The sequence below is a fragment of the Manis pentadactyla genome, chromosome 4 (genome assembly GCF_030020395.1).
Source record: "Manis pentadactyla isolate mManPen7 chromosome 4, mManPen7.hap1, whole genome shotgun sequence".
NCBI lineage: Eukaryota > Metazoa > Chordata > Mammalia > Pholidota > Manidae > Manis > Manis pentadactyla.
In genome coordinates, this window is record NC_080022.1 from 187,012,690 (window position 1) to 187,030,906 (window position 18,217).

General features: G+C 59.1%; 2 protein-coding genes and 1 long non-coding RNA gene across 9 annotated transcripts; 2 read left to right on the top strand and 1 right to left on the bottom strand.

Moving 5' to 3' along the window:
* Window positions 1-2,774: 2,774 nt before the first annotated feature.
* On the top strand, window positions 2,775-12,803 carry C4H17orf99 (chromosome 4 C17orf99 homolog). Of its 3 annotated transcripts, none has more exons than XM_036910404.2 (5): window positions 2,775-3,836; window positions 4,207-4,239; window positions 9,651-9,950; window positions 11,184-11,413; window positions 11,605-12,331. In XM_036910404.2, the coding sequence occupies exons 1-5, from the start codon at window positions 3,800-3,802 to the stop codon at window positions 11,890-11,892; spliced, it is 888 nt and encodes a 295-aa protein (XP_036766299.2). In that variant the 5' UTR covers window positions 2,775-3,799; the 3' UTR covers window positions 11,893-12,331. The 3 variants fall into 3 exon arrangements, with proteins under 3 accessions (XP_036766299.2, XP_057357739.1, XP_036766300.2); XM_057501756.1 differs by lacking the exons at window positions 2,775-3,836; window positions 4,207-4,239 and adding exons at window positions 4,262-4,612; window positions 12,667-12,803 and having other exon boundaries at window positions 11,184-11,453; window positions 11,605-11,701; XM_036910405.2 differs by lacking the exons at window positions 2,775-3,836; window positions 4,207-4,239; window positions 9,651-9,950 and adding an exon at window positions 10,324-10,693.
* LOC118925044 (uncharacterized) lies at window positions 10,496-14,646 on the bottom strand. 5 transcript variants are annotated; one of them, XR_008997493.1, is made up of 5 exons: window positions 14,301-14,646; window positions 12,339-13,200; window positions 11,651-11,807; window positions 11,068-11,402; window positions 10,496-10,622 (listed from the first exon to the last, which is right to left on the bottom strand). It is a non-coding gene; the product is annotated as an uncharacterized LOC118925044 (long non-coding RNA). The 5 variants fall into 5 exon arrangements; XR_008997489.1 differs by lacking the exon at window positions 10,496-10,622 and having other exon boundaries at window positions 11,266-11,402; window positions 12,339-12,810; window positions 13,022-13,200; XR_008997491.1 differs by lacking the exon at window positions 10,496-10,622 and having other exon boundaries at window positions 11,266-11,402; window positions 12,339-12,419; window positions 12,639-13,200.
* SYNGR2 (synaptogyrin 2) lies at window positions 13,689-17,574 on the top strand. Its single transcript, XM_036910412.2, has 4 exons — window positions 13,689-13,852; window positions 15,662-15,899; window positions 16,300-16,439; window positions 16,526-17,574. The coding sequence occupies exons 1-4, from the start codon at window positions 13,754-13,756 to the stop codon at window positions 16,721-16,723; spliced, it is 675 nt and encodes a 224-aa protein (XP_036766307.2). The 5' UTR covers window positions 13,689-13,753; the 3' UTR covers window positions 16,724-17,574.
* The last annotated feature ends 643 nt before the right edge of the window (window positions 17,575-18,217 follow it).

Sequence of the window (18,217 nt, forward strand, 5' to 3'; positions counted from 1 at the left end):
AGCCTCTCCCTAGCAGGATGCCTCAGAGTCCCATATTCTAACCCAAAAGTCCATGCCAACAATGGGGGGGGGCATCCTTAGGAAACCAGAACAGAGGCCCCCCGAGCCAGGCCTTCTGCAGAATCTGTTCTCCCCCCCAGCATGTGCCAGCCCCCAGCCCCCACCCCGGTTGAGCTAACCTTTGGGGACAGTGGGATGAAGGAGCCACCAGGGTGGCTGGGAGTGTACAGACCCGTAGTGTGAGACACATGAAGTGCAGGGCTGCCAGGCCACGAAGGGGGGCCGGGGCTGAGATTCCCTAGCCTCCACCCTGAGCTGCAGTGGCTGGGAAGCCCATCGGCAGCTGGCCCTTGCCAGCAGTTCCGACGTGATGGGCCAGGGGCAGCCGGCAGCCAGGCATGGGGGCTTGCCAGAGAAAGCTCCCAGGGGACTCAGTGGCAGCCAGGACTGAGGACTGAGGGCCTGAAGCACTGAGAGGAGGAGAGGTCGGGAGAAACCAGGGCGGGACATGCTGGAGGAGCCTCGGCTTCTCCCAGGCCCGGCCCAGCACTTGGCTGCATTCCCGGCCTGAACGCAGCGTCAGGCGGCTTTGGCCGAGCGCACAGTGACTGGGGCTCCACGTGGTCATTAAAGGCTGGCCATTGGCTCCTCCGGTCCCTGTCCTGTCACTCACCCGGCATCACATGACCCATTCATCTGTCAACAAGTGCCGGCCCTGCTCTGGGGAGCACATGGAGCTTGTGCTCAGTCGTGGGGGTGACAGCCTGGGCCAGATGAAAAAGGCACAGGTTAACAGCGTGGGGCCGAGTGTGCTTGGACCTCCAGCCCCTGAGAACTTGTTAGAAATGCAACTTCTCCGTCCCCTACCACCTCCTCCTCCTCAGAGAAACTCTAGGGTGGGGCCCAATGATTTTTGAGAGTTGAATGAGCCCCAGGACTGATGCTGAAGTGACAGGCTGCTGCCCTGAATCCGCAAGGCCTTTTCCTCGTCACCCTCACATGCCTTCTGGCCCCCGAGCTGAGACCAGCCAGGGCTCAGCAGGGTCCACGGTGTCTGCTGAGGGAGAAGATGAGCTCTTGAGACCTCAGGGGACTCCACCTCTGGGCCACACCGGGGTGACACCACCCTCTGAGGGGCTGTGAGCTTCGAAAGCGCCCTTCCTAGGAGAGTAGTCGAGGTCCTATTACAATGTGGTCGTTGGCCTGAGCAGCAAAGTGGGAGAGATGGAAGTGGCCCTGAGAGCCCCGTGATCCTGGCTGGCCAGCAAGGTAACCCCGGCTCATCACTGCGGCAGGAGGCGCTCATGGAGCCGTGACGAGTGGGGCCTTGCAGGAAGAGAGGGTCCAGACTGGACAGGAAGGCAGCAGGAATGGCCTGAGCAGAGGTGTGGATGTGGGGCCACCCAGGGCTGGTCGAGGACGCTGGGAACCTGGGCAGTGTGGCAAGGACAGTGGGAGGGCAGAGGGAGCCAGCGCCCCCACGTGGGAGCCACAGGCGCGGGTGGTCTGTATGAACACGCGGGGCAAGGGGAGACCTGTGCGGCTACTGCCGTCAGGGAAGCAAGGGTCTCGCCAGGTGCAAGAGCCCACTGCAGGGAGGAGGGCAGTAGTCTCAGCTCTACCCCGGGGGTTCCTGGCCTCGCCCTGCCCAGCCCTGGGGGGCTCCCCGCTATGTAACCTTCCAGCTACGCCAGCCGAGGCAGCCCAGTGCAGACACTGGCAGGACCCTCCCAGGAACATAACATGTGACATGAGGGGAACAAGGTGATGCTGGGATGGCCACATATCAGAGACTGGCCCTCTGTGGGCAGAGTGTACAGAACTGCTGTCTGTAGTGGGTACACCCCAACTCCGCTCCAAACAGGCGACCTGGGGTAACCTGGTGTGTCCTCATCCGGCCTGTCCCGCCTGCAGCCTGTGGAGAAGGGGCAGAACAGCCCAGAGAACCAGCCCCTCCAGAAACAATGACACTCCAGTCCAACGGGCAGAGGGCTGCTGGCTGCAGAGGGGTATACCTGGGGTGGGGTGGGAAAATGACCCTGTCCCAGCAGGACATTTCTGGGGGAAATGTCCCTCAAGTCTGCCCACCATGCCCTCTGCCTCTGGATCTGTAAATGCACTGATCTCATCCCGAGCACAGTAGAGGAGACAACACGGGCTTCTGGCCTTCAGGCAGCAGCTGCCAGCTGCCGAGACCACCCCTCCGTCCCCTTCGGTCCTCAGTTCCCTCCCCACCCGCTTCTGCCGGGAGAGACCAGACTTTTTGGAAGGGGATGTTGCTAGGAAACTAAGAGGAAATGTTCTTGCTCCCCAAATGCAGAGAGGTATGTGGGTCCACAGGGCACTTCCCCAGGGGTACAAGTCAGGACTGCGGGTGGCAGGTGACGATGCTGATTCCTGCCCCCTGAGGAGAAAGGGAACCATGGAGGTGGTCCACAAAGCTGGTCCCTGAGGACCACCTGCATTCGGCCTGGGCTTCCCCCACCATCCTGCTCCCAGGCAGGCAGAGTCATCCTGCCAGACCAGGTGCCCCACGTGCCCACACCTCACAGGCTGCAGCGGGTCCTGCTGAGAAGGGTGTGGGGACCCGAGGGCGGGCTGGAATTGGCCTCCCATGGGTCAGGTGCACATCCCAGGCTGTGCGGGGCAGGGGTGCGGCTGACCTCTGACCTGCGGGGCTCTGTCTGAGCGGGCAGTAAATGGTTCCACAGCAGGGGCAGGCTGTCCTCCCTGAGGAAGGCGGCCAAAATGGACGTTTCCTGCACAAACTACGTGAACCTGCCCGGGAAGAGACTGGCTAGGGAGGAGCCGGGCTGCCTGGGGACTCGGCAGAGGCCTCCCGCAGGGCCGCCCTCCTTCCCCACCTCCCCTCCCCTCCATGGTCTGCTCCTGGCCGCCCTGAGGGTTCAGCCCTGGTCTGGCCTTAGTGCTTGTGGAGGTTTCCAGCTTTGGGAGGCCTTGCTCACCCCCACCCTTCTCTCTAGATCCTGAGCTCAGCTGCAGACAGCCCACAAGGTCATGCCCACGTCTGTGATGAGACTTAGCCTCTTTTTGGTCTAGCTGGCATTGGGTCCAGGTCCCTGGGGAATGACCCACCATCCCTGGGCAGGACGGCCCTTCCTGCTCTGAGCTCAAGGGCAGTGCTGGAGCGTAGAGCCTGTCACACACGCGTCCCACCCCTGCTGTGGCCAAGGGCCTCACCCATTAAACCTCTGAGGCTTAGCGTGGGGGCTGAGCCCAGCATCAGCCACCTGGCCGGTGCCCACTTGGTGGTCACTAACGAACCAGTGTGAGATGGCAAACGTTGCCTCTCCTGTCTGCATCTTTAACAGGCCCAGCCCACCACTTCTCCTGCCTGTACATCAGACCCTCACTGGGAGCTCTGGAAGGACCTTCGTGGTTATAGGCCCATCCTGACGACCCAGAATAACCCCACCCACCCATCTCAAAAGAGCAGATTAGCAACCTTGGGTCCCCCTCGCCTGGTAACGTACATATTTCAGGGGTCAGGACATGGACATCTACCTACTAAAGAGGCCCAGGGCCTCAGCTCAGCAGTGACAGCTGAGTAAGAAAGCCCAGGTTTGGCTGCAGACGGGCACCTCCTCATTCCGTGGGGCTGTCTGAGGGAGTGTGTGGTTCTGGGCCCAGCCCTAGTTGCTGGGGCCCCAGGGCGCTATCCAGGTTATCTCCCCACTGCAGGCACACACTCAGAGCAGCCCAGGGGCCCCAGGGTGGAGATGGCCCAACCGAGGCAGCTTGTGCAAGCCTGGGAAGAAGGCCCCACACCAGCAGAGGCATGAGCCTCTTTCTGCTGCTCTGCTCAGCCACCCTGGGTGAGCCAACTGGGGACTTTGTGGGAGGGGGCCACTGAGGGAGGGGCCATTGCCGGGGCCTTGAGGAGGCAGGCTAAAGGGAGCACAGGACAGGTGGGGCCTGAAGGTGGGGCACAGGACAGAGGCAAAGATCCAGGCTTGAGCCTCAGACTGTGTTGCTTTACCCACCCATTGCTTCACCATTCTGGACACACTATTTATTCATCTGCAGAATGGGCTAATGATACTAAATGGCCTTGAAAAAGCTTCTATGAGTGCAGATACTTGCTGAGTTCTGGGCCTCCCTTCTGACCTCAGCCAGCGGTCTCCGGCCTCCCCACCACCCTGGGCCCCCTACTGACCACCTTGCCACCTTCCCCATATCTTACAGCCACCACCAGCTTCCCCGTGGGGCAGGAGGTAGGTGAGTAGCCCAGCACACTGGAGGGAGAAGGCTCCGGCTGGGGACCTGGAGTCAGAGCCCCCACCCATGGCGGGTGCCTTGGCCGGGGGGAGGTTGCTGATGGTGAGGGCGTGTCTGCTGGTGGACAGCTGGACAGTTCTGGAACCTGGCCTCAGCCCCTGCAGGACCCTGGGGGCAGTGGAGAGGAGAAGGCCGACAGGCCAGTGTGGGACCCCTTGGAGACACAGGGCAAGGGAAGTGCTTGGCTCTTGTTGGGTAAGGGAGGAGGGTAAAGGGGGCAGAGGACGTGCCCTGGGCAGGTGTATCCCTGATGTGCCACCCCAGGTTCTGATCTGGAGCAGAAGCCCCTCGGGGAGCCCCACGTTTCTGCCAGGTGGGTGTGACCCCAGAGCAGGCTGAGGGCATTCCGGTGGGGCTCTTTGGACCGGGAGGGGGGAGGTGAGGGAGCGTGGCCGTCCAGGCGGCCCCCCTCCCACGGCCAGCAAACGGAAGGCTGCCTCACTGTCAAAGGCAGCACGAGGATGTCAGGTCCCCCGCCACCAGTCACCCAGGGGGTGGTGCAGAGCTGGGGAGGGGACGCTCCGCTCTCTTCCCCTGCCCCCCCCTTGTTTCTAACCCTGCCACCTCTAAGCTCAAGGTGGAGAGGCCCCTCCTCTTCTCCGCTCAGGGGGGAGCCAGTACCGTCCCTGGGTCACAGGGGTCACAGGGGCGCAGGGCCGGCATCTGCTTGATTCCGCTGAAGGGCGGGTCTCACTTGAGCGCAGCACAGGCTGAACTATCATTTCCTCATTTGCTCTAAAAACAAACGTGGTGGTGTTTCTGCTGAAAAGAGAGCAGGGCTGACTGCAGGCCTCTGGGTCTCCGGGGAATACCCGGGCAGGACCAGTCTGCCGCCCCTCCAGCCCCTGACTTCTGCTCGACCTCCTGCGGAGCAGGCCCGCTAGCTAAGCTCCTGAGAAACCAAGTGCTGAAGCATTCGTTCATTCAGCAAATACTGGGTGGGCCCCGGGCGAGTGCCAAGCACTGTTCTGGGCCCCAGGATACGGAAACAAAGCAAAGGTCCCAGCGCTTCTGTAGCTTACACTCCAGGGGGTGGGGGCACAGTGATGACGAAACTGATCTTGCCAGGATGTCATAGGCCCTCGAGAAACGCAGGCAGGGGAGGGGAAGGGGACACGGGGAGGGGCTGGGCGGGAGGTCATCACTGAGAAGGGGTCACCCAAACAAGGACATGAAGGAGGTGGACGAGCAGGACACCCCTGGACTTGGCCTGCGTGGCCAGAGCACAGGAAGCAAGGGGGAGGGGAAGCGGGAAGGGGTGAGACTCGGGGGCTGAGCATGGGGGGCCCCGTGGGCCTAGCTGGCTGTGGGAGGGCTCGCACGGAAGAGTCTGATTTGCATGTCCTGGCGGCTGCCTTGACGGGAACTGGATGGGGACCTAGCGCGGCATCCCCGGGAGCCGGTAGCTGTTCCTGGAGCCCAGGGAGGAGATGGGGTGGCAGCGGGAATGGAGGGGAGACGTGGTCAGGATAGAGTCTGAAGGTCAGGCCAACAGTACTTGCTGTGAGACAGTGGAAACCCTGGGGTTTTTAGCCTGAGCTGCCACACGGATCAGCTGAATAAAATGCAGCCTTACAAGGAATATCCCACAGCTGACACAATTTCAGTGGGGGCGGGAAGGCAGGCAGAAGGTAGGCTGAGGGGTTGAAAAGCCAGGGTATGGGAAGGATTACAGGTGTGTTTTGAAATCCCCGCCAAGTGTGGCGTTGGGAGTGGGAACCAGGGCGGGAACCTCCAGCGGGTGACGGGATTTCTGGGCATTGTAGCCCGCAGTGCAGGGTGGGACATGTCTGCAGACGTGAGATTCAAGGCTGGTGTTCAGGAAGGAAGAGGGGTAGTGGTCCAGAGATACCAGGAGAATGTCCACCCTTGTCATCCCAGGTCAGGGCCAGGAGGGCTGCGGGGACCGCCTGAGATGGCAGGGCAGTGGGTCGTGCCCTGTGGGAGGCTGCCTTCCGTCAGGTGGAGAAGACGAGATGCCGAGCAAGGCTGAGAACTTGGTTCCAGAGGGCTCAGCACGGGGTTTGGGAGCTGGGGAGGCTGGGGGTGGGCATAAAGGGAGCTGGCAGAGCCCTGGGAGGGGCAGGGCAGGAGGGGTGGGTGGCCCAGCAGGCCGGGTCGGGAGATATCTGGTTGAAGGACAGATTCAAGCTGGTGCACACCCCGAGAGAGGGCACAAGGGCCGGACAGGCCGTCTCCCTTCACTCCCAAGCCCATCTGGGACCCCTGAGCAAGGCTGGAGAGCGTCTCACAGGACTGGTGGGGTGGTGCCCTATGGTGTTGTGGGGCTGCCATAACAAAGGACCACACACTGGGATGTTTAAACAACAGAAATGAATTCATTCCAGGTTCTGGGGGCCACAAGTCCAAAATCAAGGATGGCCTGGGGAGAACCTGCCTCACACCCGTCTCATGGCTGCTGGCATCCCAGGTGTCTAGGGCTAGTGACAGCAGCACTCCAGTGCCGGCCTCAGTTCTCACATGGCCTCCCACCCTGTCTGTGTCTGTCTCTCCTCTGCTTATGAGTAATGAACCCACCCTTTACATCTGTAAAGGCCGTATTTTCAAATGAGGTCCCATTCCCATTGAACATATCTTCATGGAGGATACAATTCATCCCTCAAGAGGCAGGCTGCATGTTCAAAACCAGATCCCTGGACCCCGCCTCGGGTCTAATAAACGGGGTCACTAGTGTGGGACTGCAATCTCCAAGCCTTCGGTTATCACAGAGACAGGTCTGGAGAGAGGCTGGGGCCACCCCAAGGCCTCTGAGCTGTGGCGGGCAGCAGCCCAACGTGGCTTCCTTCTGTAGCAAAAGGAGGAAGCTCCACAGGGCCACCCATGCCCCCAGTCTTGACTGGGCTCTGTTTCAGTCCCAGGGTGGCCTTATCGCTTCATCGCATTTTGAATGTGCCATTCCATCATTCAAGTGTTCTGATACAGTTGATGGATTTTTAATTAAATGATAGACCACTCGTTATCGGTGGATTAGATGCATAAACTAAATAATCCAAAGGAAAAGAAAGATACAAGTCTTATTAGAGTATAGAGTGAATGCTGCACTGCACTGCGTACTAAAAAAATGACCGCGTCTGAACTTATGTAAATCATGCTTCTATTCATGGCTGTTGAAATGGAAATGAAGGCGGACCACTTTTTCCACTTTTGTTAAGTCGAGGTCATTTCTCTCTGTGATGGGGCAGAAAGAAGCGTCATCACACTTCAGCCCTGGACTCCCATGTCCCCCGAAAAGGAAGATTCTGGCCCCAAGACTGTCTTGGGACAATGAGAAGTTGGCCCTCTGGCCCAGGGTCACAGTGATGAAATTACTGGGAGGAGTTTGCAAAATAGGTGCCCCAGAGAGGAGACTGTGCTCTAGAAACAGTTTTTCTCACCTCAAATATAAGATTTTGCATGAAAGGCTGTTTGGGGGAAAAAAAAATTTTTTTTTAATGGGGTTCTCATGATGTTCAGAAAGAGGCCGAGATGAGAAAGTACTGGCTTGTGTCTTTGCTCTGGGCAAGGGAAGAGTGCCTGCCCCCACCTAGATGCCAGGAGCAGCACCCCCCGCCCCCCGTCCCTAACAACTAAAAATGTCTCCAGACGCAAAGGTCCCCCAGAGGCAAAATCACCCCTGGTTGAGAACCCTGTCAAAAAGAAATACGCCTAGTAGTCAGAAACTAAGATTCCGAGGAAAAGTCTCTGAAGAGCAGCCCTCTGTCGTTCGTTCCAATTCTCTGCCCAGCGAGCAGTTTCCCGATCACACTGTGGTTTCCAGAGCCAACGTGCGCAGCAGCACAAGGGGGGTGTATGAGGTATATGACACTTAGGTGTCCCGAAGCCTTCTCTCCACCCCTCTGCCCTAGCACTGCCCCTACCCACTATTCTTGAGAAGGCACCATTAATAACACAACCCTGTCTCCTGATCCCCCCTCAGCAGGCACCTTTGTTGAGTCCCTGTGGTGGTCTTGGCTCAGTAGGAATATCTTAGAGATGTTTTCGGCACCAGACTCAACTGCACAGCAGAAAAGTTCGTTTCACATGGAGAGGCAGTCTAGCTGGGTGAACACCTGCTCGGAGCGGGCCGGACGGTGGGCTTTGATTTCAGGAGTCTAGGAGAGTCCTCTGGGGGCCATGGGTGTCTCCTTCAAGGGTCCCCCATTCTCCTGAGGTCCTCCTTTCCCAAAGTGGCCTCTCTCTCTGGTCAGCCTGTTCCCCTCCAAGTCCTTTGTGACACCTCCTTCTTGGGGCTCAGGGCCGTGTCCTCTGCCCCTGCCTTCTGACTGCCCCTTTAAAGCAGATGCTGACCTCTCTGGGTGCAGGGTCCCGGAGTGTGCACGTTTATCACGTAAGAGCCGACTGTACACCGCACTTCATTGTGCAGCTGGAGAGTAACTGCCTCCTCATGTGAACCACTCAGCCAACAAATGGAACCACTCAGCCACCTCTGGGCTCCTGCCAGGGGCCAGGGATATGGGGATAGGCAAGAAGGACAGAGCATCTGTCCCCTACAGCTTACAGCTGACAAAACTGTTGTATCTGAAGTTGAACCCAGTGTCAGCCCTCCTAACCTATGTTCCAAATTTTTCCATGCGTCCTGCTCTTGCCCTGACTTCATTTTATTTTTCTAGTAAAATATTCTGGGAAGAAAGAGTCTAAACCCAGGAGGTAGACTCTCTTTTCCAGCAATTTCTTTTTTTTTTTAATTGAGGTGAAATTCACTTAACACAAAATTAACCATTTCTTAGTGAACAATTCAGTGGCGTTTAGTGCCTTCACAATGCGGTGCAACCACCAACCCTATCCAGTTCCAGAACATTCCCATCACCCCGAAGGGAGACCTCAGACCCGTTGAGTGGTCACTCCCCTCTCCTGTTCCCCAAGTCCCTACTAACCACCAATCTGCTATCTATCCCTAGGGATTTCCCTGTTCTGGGTATTTCACATGAATGGGTCATACAATATGTTGCCTTCTGCGTCTGACTTATTGCACTTAGCATAGTGTCCTTAAGGCTCATCTGTGCCGTAGCAGGCATCGGTACTTCACTCCTTTTTATGGCTGAGTACTATTCCGTTGCAAGGATGGACCATATCTTGTTTATCCATTCATCCACTGGGGGACATGAGGGCTGTGTGTACCTTTTGGCTATTATGAATAGTGCTGCTATGCACACGTGTGCACATGTATCTGAGTCCCTGTTTTCAAGTATTGTGGTAGATACCTAGGAGTGGAACTGCTGGGTCATATGGTAATTATTAAACTTTTTGGGGAACTGCCTAGCCAGCATTTTCTTCCGGTGCTTGATAAACATTGGTCTCCTTCTTCCTCCCTGAACTGTTTCACCCCCCAGAAATCACCCTTGAGACCTTCATTGCCTACAGAGTCCTGGAGGTTTTCCCCAGAGGCCGTCGGGTTCTCATAACATGCCACTCACCCCAGGCGTCCCCGCCTGTCACCTATACCCTCTGGGGGAGCCAGGACACTGAGGTCGCCAAGAAGGTGGTGAAGACCAGAGACCCGGCCTCCTTTAGCATCAACATCACACTCAAGTCCAGGCCAGAACTGCTCACCTACTCCTGCCAGGCGGCCTCCAACTGGGGAGTGCACAGGACCAGTGCCAAGCTGCAGATGTACTGGGAGCTGTGGGCCAGTGAGCACACGGGGTGCTGGGGTGGGGGGCATGCAGGCTGTAGGTCTGGCAGACAAATAGAAGTTCCTGGGGTGGGAATTGTGGGAACAGTGGTCTGGGGCTGGGAGAGAGTGTGGGGACAGGACAGGTTGCCACCCCCTGAGGGCCACCCTCAGTCTCTAAAGGCAGAGTAGTTCCTAGCGGGGCCGCCAGGGCACAGTCTCCTGGCAGGGGCCTGTGGGGGCTGCAGGGGAGTACCGAGGAGCCCAAGGGCAGCAGTCCTGGGGAGGTACTGCAGGGCGGGCTCCCTCTGTTGAGTGCTGACCTCAGGCCAATAAAGTAGGCACCTGTTTTGCTTTATGTAGTTTAATCTTCACAGCAGCTCAGGGGTGGGATGCACGGTCGCTCCAGATGGAGGCGGAGGCTAAAGCTCTTGCTGGTGAGGAGCGTTGCCCCAGGCCACCCAGCATCCGAGTGGCAAAGGCAGCCTTCAGACCTGTGTCCTTCCCATTTCTATCCTGATCTTAACTCAGGCATCCTTCTGGTGGGGGGTACGGGACATTTGAACCGGGTAGGACATGACCCCCTGGACCCACCCCTGAGAAAAGACAGCCTAGGGGAGGAGAGCCCAGGGTCTGGAGGCTGTGTGGTCTTGGGCAAGTCACTCAACCTCTCTGGGTCTTGGTTGCTTCTCTGCAAAACAAAGATAAATAGTACCTACTCCAGGAGGGCAGAAAAGAATCCATGGACTTTTTTAGTAGGTGGTAAGTATACAACAAGGGGTAGTGGTTATTATTCATCATTAAGGCTGTTTTGAACATGAGGCTGAAGGCCCTGGCTGATTCTAGAATCTAGAATCTGCTAAGTGACAGTTCTTGTCGTGAAGGACTATATGATGCAGTAAAAGACTGAAAGAATATAAACAGGTTTCCCAGGTAAGTTTTACATAGACCTACTTATACTAAAAAATTACTCATTGTTTATCTGTAATTCAAACTTAACTGGGCACCCTGTATTTTTATTTGCTAAGTCTGGCAACCCACAACATACCAAACAAGAATACAACCAGATGTGAACTCTTGTGGTGGGTAGGGCAGAAGCCCAGACATAAGGTAGAGAGAATAATCCAGAAGGTTACCTGGAGGAAGTGGCAATCACAGGCCTCCAGGCTCATTTGTCATTTTGTAACAAGGGGAACTTGCTGGGGAGAGGGTCTCCCAGCCATGCCTGTGCTCCCTTCTCGCACCCTGTCAGACCCCGTGTCCCAGCTGCAGGCTGACTTCACTCTCCTGGACAGAGGAGCAGGCCCCAGGGTAGAGATTTCCTGCCAGGCGTCCTCGGGCAGCCCACCCATCACCTACAGCCTGGTCAGGAAGGATGGGCGCGTGCACATGCAGCAGAGACCGAACCACGGGCAGCCTGCCAACTTCTCGTTCCCACTGACCCAGACGTCGGACTGGTTCCAGTGCCAGGCTGAAAATTACGTTAGTGTCCAGTGCAGCCCCCTCACGCTGGTGCCCCCAGGTGAGAAGGCCCCTTGGCTTCCAGAAGGGCAGCTGGCTGGCATTTCTGGGTAGGTCGGTGGGAGGAGGGCGAGCACCACTTGGCTGAGCGGCCGTACCTGCCCTGGCCTTGCCTAAAGGGAGCCCAGCCCAGCTGCCTGCCTCCCCCACAGGACAGCTGCCCCAGGCACCCACCTTCATGTTGGCTGGCAGCCTTACCTCCATTGCAGCTATCACCTCTGGGATGCTGGGCTGGACTGTGCGGACCAGGTAGGAAATGGTGCTGGGTGTGGGGTCACAGTGAACTGCTGCTGGCCTGTGTGCACCCAAGGGGCCCTGGCTGGAGAGCAGCAGGCAGTGCGTTCATAGGGCAGGGCTGCCACCAGGGCGAAGAGAGGACCATATCACTGATGCATAACTTCCAAGTTTTTAAGCCCTACTGTGTACTGAGTGCCTGCTGAGGGCTTGCACATTTGTGGCTTTATCTGACCCTGCCCATTGCTCCCAGCTGCCCTACAATGGAGTCAGCTGGCCTCTAGGTGGGGCTGAGGAGGGAGGCCAGATGGGGAACAATGCCATTGGGACTAGGGTGGAGGAGGGGCTTCTGCCCTTCATGGGACCCACATAGTTCAGTGCTTCCTATCTGGTGAAAAGGGCAAGACATCCTGGGGACCCCTCTCCAAGGCCATCACTTCGCTGGCTTGTGAAGTGACCAGGGCCTTTGTCCAATCCCAGGCCCTGCAGGCCTCCGTGCTCCCCCTGCCTGGCCTTTGGCGGTGGTCACCTCTTTCTGGTGAACTTCTCAACTCCCTTGGTTTCTAAGGCACTGCTGTCAACAGGTCCTCAGCCTCCCTCCCTGGCCAGCCTCTCAGCAGACCCTGCCCAGGACCCTATCCTTGGCACTCACCTCCAGGTCCCTCTTCCTAAGTCTCTGTCCTTTCCAGAAGCTAGACTTGTGGGATGGGTGAGCCCCGTCGCCTCCCTGAACCTGTTTTCCCTCATGGGGAAATAAACAAATGGGGTTCAGAGTCCTGGCTCCCACTCACCATGTGACCAGGGGCTAGTGCTTGCCCTCTTGGTGATTAAATGCCCCCTTCATTTTATGGGGTGACTAAGCCTTACACCTGCCCAGGGTACTGGTGTGCTTGACACTGTAAAATTCCTGGAGGCCTTAGGAGGGGGTGGCTGAGAGGCATCCTTGCCTAACCGGGAGTCTTAACGCCTTTGTCCTCAAGGTGACCAGAAGATGCAGGATCGGCAGAGCGGCCCTCCTCACTGCCTCCAGAGCGACCCGCCGTCTGAAGAAGGGTTCTTGGAGCCTTTGTGTCCTCCAGTGAACGCACGTGGTGTTATTTTGAGGATTTAAGCATGGGATGGGGCTGTAATGGAAGGGGAGGTCCATTGGAAGTGGGGCAACCCAAGGGGGCCACCTCCAACACCCCCACGCCCGCCCCGCCCTTTTTTGGAGTGGCACCGCATCTCCAGGGCGCCCGACTCTCGGGCTCCACCCACCAATGTCTCACTGACCAGCTCACCCGGGAAGCTCTGGGCCGGGCGCCACCTGAACAGCACCTCCTCATTAACCCTTACCTGCTCCCCGCAAAGCGTGCCTGGAATTCCTCCTTGTGAGTCAGCCCGTGCCCCCTGAGCACACACACCCCCTTCCCCAGCCTTCCTTGTCCACATCAAAGAACTGGATTAAACTTTGCCCGCTGCCTGTCACCCTGGGAACTTGTTTCTGTCTGCACACCACCTCGGCTCCTGCAAGTCTGAAGTCACACAAAACGGGAAGAATTGGAGGCGGTGGGGGGGGGGGCTCGATCCCACCCCAGGCTTAGCTCCAGAGAGGAAGAAAGAGTGACAGGCCAGGCTGTCGCTTGGGGTTTTGAGTGGACCGACGAGAAGAGAAGGGGTGTTTTTGAGCCTGGCTCCTGGGCAAATGGGGCCCAGAGGGGCGTCTGGAGGGGCTTCCCGGAGGAGGCGGCGGGAGGGCAGGGGCAAAGGGTGGCTGGGGCAGAGGGACGGGCCCTCTGTGCGTCTCTTCCTAGGGACTCTAGCCCCTTGCTGGTGGCGCCACGGGCCCCCGTAGCAGCGGGACGAGGGCCCGGCCAGAGGCAGGCCGGACGGCGCGCCCCGGGCGGCTGGACGCTGTTCCCGGAACGCAGTCCCTGCGGTCAGGGCGCCCCGCCGCTGCCGCCAAGGGCCGCACTTTGCCGCCGGTCCCTGGAGCCGCGCTGGCCACGCCCCGGGGCGGGGCGGGGCGGGGCGGGCGGCCGGGCGTTCGGTTGGTTCCTCCGCGTCCGCGGCGGCAGCGACGGCGACATGGAGAGCGGGGCCTACGGCGCGGCCAAGGCGGGCGGCTCGTTCGACCTGCGGCGCTTCCTGACGCAGCCGCAGGTGCTGGCGCGCGCCGTGAGCTTGGTGAGCCGCCGCGGGCGCCGGGGGGCCCACCGCACCTCGGGCCCGGGGCGGGAGGCGCGAGCCCGCGAGCGCGACAGGTGGCGGCGACCGACCGAGGGCCGGGGTGGGGGCGGCGCGCGTGGGGCGGGCGAGCGGGCCGCGCCGCGCCCCCCGCCCCGGCCCCCGGGCCCGCCGCTCCCCACCCCCGTGGTCCGGGCCCCGGCCGGAGGGCCGGAGGCGCCGGGGGAGCCGGCCGTCGCCCCGCTGGCAGTGGGAGGAGCTTGGGGTGGCTCCAGGACAGGTGGCCGGGAGCCGCGAGTGCCGACTCCGGCTGGGGGAATTCACCGGGAAGGGGCTTTCCTAAGCCACGTGAGGTCGGGGTGGGGGAGGCGTGTGCCCAGAAACAGGGCCTCTGTTCCCCTCAGGAGCAGGCCAGCCTCTGCTTCCCCGCCCAAGACACCGGGTGTACCTCTGCCCGTGGGCCGGGGGAGCCTCCAGCACAGATTTCCGTGGTGGGCGGGCTGGGGTCTCGTGCCCTCGGACAAGGGTTGCCAGGGCTGGATAAGGTGTTAGAGAGACAGGGCTGGGATGCGGGGCCCACACCACACCTGCCGGGGACTGGAGCCCTCCGAGGAGTCTTGGTGGCTGCCACGCTCCCTCCCTGTTATCTGTGGGGTCTGATCCCAAGGAGCAGATGTCCCATGTGCCCGGATGGCAGTGCCAGGAGTCGGGCCTGGCACACGGCTCCCAGCATCCCAGAGTTCCGGCCTCATCTCCAGCTGGGGGTGGGGCTTGTGACTGCCAGCCCCAGAGCCTACTGAGAGGGCTTTGTGCAGCCAGGGCAGGGCAGGGGAGAGGCCCGGGCCTGCCCCAGAGGGAGGCGGGTGTCCAGACTGTCCTGTATCTGCTGACATGCGGTGGGGATGGGCCCTGGCCTTGAAGTTTGGGGAGATGAGGAGACACGAGGCTTTCCCCAGGGCCTGGGGCTCCTTCCGGAGTTCTGGCAGGTGCACCCCCTTCTACCCTCACCCTAGAACCTCCAGGGATCTGAGAGCAGGCCGTGTCCACAGATCAGCCTGGATGCCCTGTGCAGGAAGGACCCACTGTGGGCAGGTGCAGGGCCTTGCAGGGGAAGGGCCAGGATGTCAAAGAGGCCAGAAGTTCTTGTAGGAAAAAAACTGGCCAAAGTGGGGAGGCCAGCCTGGAGCAGGGAAGAGTCGGAGGGGCCGTGGGAGATGGGAGTCTGGGAGCATGGGTTTCAGCTCAAAGCACACTGGCCAGGCTTTCCTGAGAGTTGTGGGGGAGCCCTCCATTCCTGGGGTATTCAAGCAGAGGCTGAGAGCTGTAGGGGTGACTTAGGCATAAGGTGATCAGGAGGTGAGATTCCATGTTCGGGTTTCTATGACTTTGTGGCCCATTGTGTTTAAAACTCCTTGAAAGTGGGGGTGGGCAAGCGTGGTGGATTGCCCTGAATCCCCATCACTTACAGGATGAAGCCTCCAGTCCGCTGGAGTGCAGCAGTCCCCTCCCAGGAGATCCCCAGCCACTGCCTATGCGTCCCAGTCTAGGAATCCCCAGCCATGCCCCTGTGATGGCGAATCTGATTTGGTCTCTGGCCTGGGAAAACAGACAAGGGGGCACTGCCCTAGGAAGAAACTTGCTTGTCATCCCACTCCCCAGGTCCAGAAGGGGCTGCAATGCCAACCCCTGAAGGGGAACAGCAGCAGTGGGAGAGGCTAGTGTTCAGACCCCCCTGCCAGGGTCCCCCACTATATGTGCCCCCCCGTGGAGTTCTGTGTGACCACTCGGCCCTTACCCCTGTCTGCTCAGGTCTTTGCCTTGATTGTGTTCTCGTGCATCTTCGGTGAGGGCTACAGCAATACCCATGAGTCCAAACAGAAGTACTGCGTGTTCAACCACAACGAGGATGCCTGCCGCTACGCCAGTGCCATCGGGGTGCTGGCTTTCCTGGCATCCGCCTGCTTCTTGGTAGTTGACGTCTATTTCCCCCAAATCAGCAATGTCACTGACCGCAAGTACCTGGTCATCGGCGACCTGCTCTTTTCAGGTAACTGCCAGCAGTGCTTCCATTTGATCTTGGAAGGTGAAAGGAGCAGTGTTCCCCAAACTCCAGGGTTCCATGATTGCGGGAACTCAGCACCCTCGGGAGGGTCAGGGAGCAGCCTAGGGTCCCAGTCCCACTCAAGCAGATTTGCACACAGTGATTTCTGACCATCTGCTGAAACCCACTGGTGCTGAGTAACAAGTGTGGGGCTTTGGGACCAGACTTCCTGAGAGGGCATCGCATCTCCACCCTGGCCTCTGCATGTGCCCTGCGTACCTCCTAGAGGCTTCTGGGAGATCCCTGCCACAGGGCCTCCCTCCCCACCCACGGGGCCCCTCCTGGGTCCCTGGAAAGCCCCTGTCTCCTCCGTGGAACTGACCCTGACCCCCTGCCCTCTCCTTAGCTCTCTGGACCTTCCTGTGGTTCGTGGGTTTCTGCTTCCTTACCAACCAGTGGGCAGCCACCAATATAGAAGACGTGCTGGTGGGAGCTGACTCGGCGCGAGCGGCCATCACCTTCAGCTTCTTTTCCATCTTCTCCTGGGTAGGTGGGCAGGGTGAGCAAGGTTGTGGTGACTTTGTGAAGGGTGGTGGGAGGCTGAGGAACCCAAACCTTGTGGCTCCCTGCAGGGTGTGCTGGCCTCCCTGGCCTACCAGCGCTACAAGGCTGGAGTGGATGATTTTATCCAGAACTATGTGGACCCCACTCCAGACCCCAGCACGGCCTACGCCTCCTACCCAGGTGCGTCTGTGGACAACTACCAACAGCCACCGTTTGCCCAGAATGCTGAGACCACTGAGGGCTACCAGCCACCCCCAGTGTACTGAGCTGCAGCTGGGCATGGCAAGGGGCACGGGGGCACCTAGGGGCCCTCCGCTCTGCCCTGGACTCCCCCTACAAGGCTTGCAGAGCCTTGGGCCGCTCATCCCACCTGGCGCCTGCTGGAGCCACACAGTCTGGAGAGGCCCTGCCTTCCCCAGTCCCGCTGCTGGTGGAGCCTCCACCCAAGTGCCTGCGCCCCAGGGGCCTCACCCACCACTCCTCAAGGGCATTTTTTAGAAAAGGGTTTTAGCTAGATGTGTTCTGTGGTTGCTTTTAATGACCCCCAGCCCTGCCTGGAGTAGAAGTGCCTGATACGCTGTTTTTGATACGCCTTAGCTTTTCCCCGGCTGGAGGCAGGCCCAGGCCGTGGTGGCTGCTTACTTGGGGTTCTCTGCCAAAGACAAGGCTGCGGGGCCTCCCACCTGCTGTCGGTGCTGGGCAGGCTTCCCCCTCACTCAGGTGCACTCCCACCCCAGAGCGGCTGTACCCGACCCCTTCATATTCTGGGTGTGGGCAGCCCCGTGCTCACTGCTGTAGTGTCTGCTGGCTCTTGGATTTGGGGTCACTACCCAGGGCCTTGGGCTGCCTTTCTGACAGCACCAGCGAGGCACATGCCCACCCAGGGCCGCAGAAGCGCTTCATTTTCCTTGCTCCCACCCCTTGGCAATAGGGAGGGGCTTTGCCTGACCTACAACACCCAGCTTTATGTAAATACCCTGCCACTGTTGGGAAGTGTGGGGTGCACTCACAGCCCCCAGGCTGTCTGAATGTATTAAAAAGCCTTGGGGGAAGATGCACAGCACCTTCTGTTCGTTTGACTGATTTGGAGATGAATAAATATTTTTCTTGTTCATAATCTCCATTATCATTGGTTGGGCTTCAGCCTAGTGGTAGGAGGAAGAGAAATTCCTTGCTGGGGTACACCCTGGGGGGTGGTTTTATGGAACTTGCATTATGAACAGCGCCCTGGCAGTCTGCCCTTACAGCATGCGTAGTGACACCCCCTTCCCCACCCCCATCCAGGGTCCCATTCCTCACACTGCCCGCCATCAACTTCTTAAAATAGCAACTGTACTCATCTTGTAAACAAGCTGGTTTTTCTGGACTGCCCTGCCAGGGTCCTGCTGTGCCCTTGGGAGTTGGGTCGGGGGTTCCTGAGAGTTGTCCCACTTAAGGCCCTGTCCCCGGTAACCCTTTCCTTCCTGCCCCCATCCTAGCAGAGGGAGGGCACTCTGGAGGAGCCAGGGTCCTTCATTTTCTGCAGACGAGTCAGCACCTCTGGACCCTGTCCCAGAAAGCAGCAGGAAACAGACCCAGCCCACCCCACGAAGTGAGCCCATCTCTGGCAGGAGAGGCCAAGGCCCCTGAAACAACTCCCAGCTTGCCCTTCTGAGCAATGACAGAGGGAGCTGTTAAAAGTGGGCCTGACAGTTTCAAAATCCAAAGTAGCGTTCTGTGAACTACAGCCCCAGCACTGTACTACACCTCTGTGCAGTCTG

What these genes read in the sequence shown, in the direction of transcription:
- C4H17orf99 (XM_057501756.1), top strand. Translation starts at nt 4,306, where the DNA reads ATGGCGGGTGCCTTGGCCGGGGGGAGGTTGCTGATGGTGAGGGCGTGT. An exon ending in GAGCCCCACGTTTCTGCCAG is followed by an intron (nt 4,613 to 9,650) that starts GTGGGTGTGACC and finishes TTCACCCCCCAG; the next exon opens with AAATCACCCTTGAGACCTTC. An exon ending in CCTCACGCTGGTGCCCCCAG is followed by an intron (nt 11,454 to 11,604) that starts GTGAGAAGGCCC and finishes CCTCCCCCACAG; the next exon opens with GACAGCTGCCCCAGGCACCC.
- SYNGR2 (XM_036910412.2), top strand. Translation starts at nt 13,754, where the DNA reads ATGGAGAGCGGGGCCTACGGCGCGGCCAAGGCGGGCGGCTCGTTCGAC. An exon ending in TGGCGCGCGCCGTGAGCTTG is followed by an intron (nt 13,853 to 15,661) that starts GTGAGCCGCCGC and finishes CTGTCTGCTCAG; the next exon opens with GTCTTTGCCTTGATTGTGTT. An exon ending in CGGCGACCTGCTCTTTTCAG is followed by an intron (nt 15,900 to 16,299) that starts GTAACTGCCAGC and finishes CCCTCTCCTTAG; the next exon opens with CTCTCTGGACCTTCCTGTGG.